General features: G+C 35.4%; 1 protein-coding gene across 1 annotated transcript in view; it reads left to right on the forward strand.

The window, feature by feature from the left end:
- Nucleotides 1-2,250: 2,250 nt before the first annotated feature.
- The window catches only part of LOC134841761 (coiled-coil domain-containing protein 33-like), a gene marked incomplete in the record, with an annotated part of 12,288 nt that continues 9,454 nt past the window's right edge, over nucleotides 2,251-5,084 (forward strand). Inside the window, 2 exon segments of the mRNA XM_063857798.1 lie at nucleotides 2,251-2,398; nucleotides 2,734-2,939. Coding sequence (XP_063713868.1) covers nucleotides 2,366-2,398; nucleotides 2,734-2,939 — 239 coding nt within the window.

Genomic DNA, 5,084 nt, shown 5'->3' on the forward strand with positions numbered 1-5,084 from the left:
TTAGTTAAGTCTCTCCATTCGTTCACAGTCCTGGCATCCGCTTAAAGCTTCCGTTTGCACATTTTAAATGACTACGTCCATCCCCCTGTGTACACTCTTTTATCAATATTTTCACGCTTATTAGAAATCCTATATGCAGTAGGTGTCACAATTTGACCAAGCAAACAAATGTCACATGACTCTAATCAACCAATTCCTGACCTCGGCTAACTTCAGCTCTGAATTAACTCAACCTGAAAACCATGCTATGTTTACTTAGTGAACCTCCCAAGGTCTTTATGTTTTTATCCTGTTAACGTTCCGACCTCCCGGGGGTCGGAGGAGACCCTTTTTAAGGGCAGCTAATTCGTTCCAAGCATCTAAAATTTTTATCTGTACTCCATTCCAATCCCGACTTTTTTGCAATCAGGAGAACATAGTTCGTCTATTAGGGGTAGAATTCAACTAAAAATCACCTTCGGGGAGCCAAATAAATTCCCTGTCCGTTCATATTTTTTAGAAAACATAATTATCATTTCGTGGTCCTATTACTTTCAATTTCCTCTGGGACTTTTTTTAGGCTAGTTGAATTGCTATTAACAGACCATTCGCGAAGCTAAGCTGAACCCAACGTTTACCATGTTCACTTTGAATTAACTCTAGTCCTTCAAGGTTTCAATGTATAAGCTATGACTCTATTAGTTTCAACTTCAGTTCCCATATATAAGTAATTTCCTAATTGTTGGTAAGGTGAAAAATTCTCATTTCCAAACGGCTGGGGCCAGTGAATACGTCGTTTTCGAGCCTTACCCTTGGGGTTTCCCATGAAGATTTGGGGTCATAACGCTAAAAGTTCAATTAGGGTCACCCAGGCGTCACCTGGTGTCAATTTTCTGTTTTTGGGTTCAAAATCCCATGGGAGTCCTATTTATCAAGTTCCACACATTTCCAGTTAAAGTTTTCCAAGTTATCCCATTTTTAAGGTCCATTGTCATTTTTCCTCGGAATTGAATATTAACACCGGAAGAAGCTGCCGGATGCATTTTACTCACAAGGGATCTTTTTTTGAGGTTTCTGTTTTTGTCTACTGCCCTTGCTCAATAATCATAACACAAGATGTATCTTGCTATTTCCTGTGATTTCTCCAAGTTTCAGCTTCCAGCGTTCATTGGCGGCCGAGAAACGATTTCTGGAAGTTTGGGATGTTTTTATTTATATAGAGTTTAAAACCAGAAGAGGGGGTCCTGGGGTTCTGGGGTTCTGGGGTTCTTAAGGGTACTTAAGCATCCCTCAAAAGGCCTACAATATACTGAGCCCAATACTGCCGCTAGTTGCCGAGTTCCGATAGAACCATCTACACTTCCGGAGACCGTTATCACTTGCACCCATGGGTCTGGTAGTCATGATTTTCGATGCTCGGGGCAAATCATCTCTAGTACCGCTCCTCTGAGTTTCATAGCACTAGCTTCCTCAGTTCCCATTTGGGGGGGGGAGGTTCGCCAATTTGATGTCTTTTTTCTGATATAGGAGTGACGAACTGTTCCAAGCTTGAATTATTTTGAGCTCGACATTTTGTTTGCTGTTCTACTTAACTTAATGACCTATCAATCTTACGATCAGGTTAATATTGCATGTAAAACAGTATACTCGCAAATTCTAAAATTGAGATACGGTTTTTGGGGATGTCGGTTCATCGGAAATTTAGCAACAAGTCGCCGGAAATCGATTTATTTGCTATTTCTATTAAAATTTTCCATCAAAACCCACCTTCAAACTTGAAACAATTGACCCGTAATTTTCTATATCCTTTAATAAAGGAGTGAATAAATCGAAAAATGCCCAAAAAAGATATGACAGCTCTGCCGAAAAATGATCTCAGGTTGTCAAACGGAAATTTTTTTGAAAATTATTATGAACCATTCAATGAAACCCTGAATTCAGATCTAACAAAAAAATTCAACTAGTAAATTGTCACATAAAAATTTTCAAATCCTTGAAAAAAAAGGTCACAAAAAGACAATAACTTGCGCCGTTTTCTTGAAAGAGTTTCAAAAACGTAATAATTGTGCGACTCGAAAGGTTAAAATCTTTATATTTTGCTTCATAACCCAATTCTGTTTTTTAAGCAAAAACGTTAATGTTTTTGATGATACCGCAACATTCTATAGCAGAGGTGAGTTTTCAACTTAAAAACGTTCTTTTACATAAATTGTTATATCGTTTTAATGAATTATCACAAAAACAAAAATAAAACTATACCAATGCACGTTCTAACATCAAAAATACTCATTTCAAACAGACTTGCATGTTTTATGCATAGTTTTGGTTTATTGCTGTGATTGAATGTTTAATTCATTACTAAGCTGGACCGTGCACAGCAAAAATCATGGCAGCTGAATACAACAGAACTGCATCACAGGTAAAAAAAATGATCTTATAAACAAAATTTTATAGTTTTTTTTTTTTTCAAATTTTGTACAAGATTTTTTATCGTTGCAAGTTTAAATTTTATTTGGGTCCCAAAATCAACTTGAAGTCTTACTATATAGTGTGGTGAAAGACAATAGCTTATACAGATCTATAGAAGTCTAATTTAACTAAGGTTAGTGAAGCCTTCTTGAAACCAGCTGATTGCAATTTTTCATAGAGCTATAATAAAAATATTTAAAAACCTGTGTTTCAAAATTAGTGCAAATGCTTTTTTGCAGCCGTTCAGTTTTTAATGAAGCAAAAGTTGAACAGATTTGACTTTAGCCCCCCAATGAGGACGATCTACCTCCCGAAGAGTCCATGAACAATGCACTAGGGGGAGAGGGTAATGGGGAGGGTTTTGTGTACCGGGTGCCCAAGGGTGACAACCCCGCTGCCGCTCCTCCCCGAGGACCCATTGGGGACATTTTTAATGACTACGACTACGACGGGGGATCGAACCACTTCCAAAATGCAGACAGATATCAGAGGTAATTTTTTTCAAAGTTTTGTTGTTCCTTCCATTGAAAATGGGGAGGAACTTTGTATTCGGTTGTTGGAGTTTTTTTCCACGCAAAATCAGGTACAAAATCAGGTACCACAAATAATGCTTGGAATGGTTCGAGTAATATATGATATTAAAACACTTTCAGTAGTTTTCTCATTGTCAAGAAAAACCATTTGAAGTTTGTGATTCTGGTCTAATTTTGAGCGAACAAGGTGAGCGAGCAGGCTTTTTAAGTTTTTTTAACCAAAAGCATTTACCACAAATAATATTGCTAAAGGGTGGACTAATGTATCATATTAAATCCTTTTCAGTCCTGATTTGAACGACTCTACAACGTTTTCAAAAAGTTGCCCCAGTGTCGAGAAAAACCGGTTTGATTTTTTTTTAAGTTTTAGTCTAATCAAATCACGAGTGAGTAAAGTAATGGAGCAAACTTATCGTTCCGACCATTTGAAAAATGGGTAAGACCTTTGTATTTGGGTGTTTTAGTTTTTTTTATTTCCTTGCAAAATCAGGTACTCCCAAACAATCATCGGACTGGGTTGAGTGATATATCATATTAAAACCCTTTCAGTCGTGATTCGAAATACAATTTAAAATTTACAAAAAGTCAGTGTCTGGAAAAACCGAATTGAACTTTTGATTTTTCGTCTAATTTCAAGAAAGAAAAGCGAGCGAGCAGTCTTATCCATGCAGTGAAAGTTACTAAAGATTATTTATGCTTAGTTTAGGCCGTAAAAAATTTATTAATTTTTTTATTTTTTTGATTTTCTCGATAAGGATTTTTTGCTTTATTTTTATGATCATTTTTCTGCATAAACTGTTGTCCAATTTGCTTACTTTACTATGATTGTCGAGTATGCCTAAGCTCTCGTTTTTTGTTCCCATGCTTTTATCACACAACGCGTAAAAAACGACACTTACTTTCGATTAAAATTTTTTTGTATGTTTTAGAACTATGGTCTGAATATTCTGTGCTACTCGCACACCGGCTATCCATTTTTTAGAATGATAAGCCATAAAAATTTAGTTTTTTACAGTTAAAACTTTTTAAAAGTTTTATGAAGCAATTTTTGGAATAATTCAAAAATTCAAAACAATTTATGCAACAAAAAAGATTTTTTGACAAAAAACTGTTGTCCAATTTGCTTACTTTACTATGATTGTCGAGTATGCATAAGCTCCCGTTTTTTGATCCCATGCTTTTATCACACAACGCGTAAAAAACGACACTTACTTTCGATTAAAATTTTTTTGTATGTTTTAGAACTATGGTCTGAATATTCTGTGCTACTCGCACACCGGCTATCCATTTTTTAGAATGATAAGCCATAAAAATTTAGTTTTTTACAGTTAAAACTTTTTTAAAGTTTTATGAAGCAATTTTTGGAATAATTCAAAAATTCAAAACAATTTATGCAACAAAAAAGATTTTTGACAAAACCCCAGACTGATTTGCCAATTTTACTGTGACCGTCAATTATGTTTAAGTTTCATGCTTTTGTCAAATCTTTTTATCACGCCGCGCACAAAAAACACCACTATCTTAAAAAGCTTGAAAAACGTTTTATGCATTTTTTAAAAATATGGTCGGAGCAGTCTGAGATACATGCAACATCTGCCGTCTGTCGAATCATAAAAAATGTTAAATGATCCAAAAGCTTGAACTAATTATATTTAAGAATTTTTCATTATGACTAATATAGAGATAATGACTTTACCATGACCAAAATAATCATGCCTTTTTTCATTTTTCGAACCAACTGAACGAATTAACAAAACCTTTGCCTTGCATTCTGAACGAAATTTTGGGTAATTTACTATACGAGGGTTATCACTACTATTACGAAGGATAAGTCTCTAGTAGAGTCTGTTTTTTTCTTGATTTGACAGATTACGCACAGCCACACTCTTTAGAAAATGATTAGATATTATTTCCAAAGCAGCCAAAAGGATAGATCGCCTCCAAAATCTCCTGCTCTACAAACCTTATTTGGCAAAAATATGTCAAAAGGCACACCATCAGCAACCAGTAAAAATAGTGCCAGAAGAAATGAAGAGTACGACTCGCCCATTTTGAACTCCCCTTCCTCTTTGTATCGTCACATGTCAACCATCAGCGAGTCAG

Source organism: Symsagittifera roscoffensis, chromosome 3, assembly GCF_963678635.1.
Source record: "Symsagittifera roscoffensis chromosome 3, txSymRosc1.1, whole genome shotgun sequence".
NCBI lineage: Eukaryota > Metazoa > Xenacoelomorpha > Acoela > Convolutidae > Symsagittifera > Symsagittifera roscoffensis.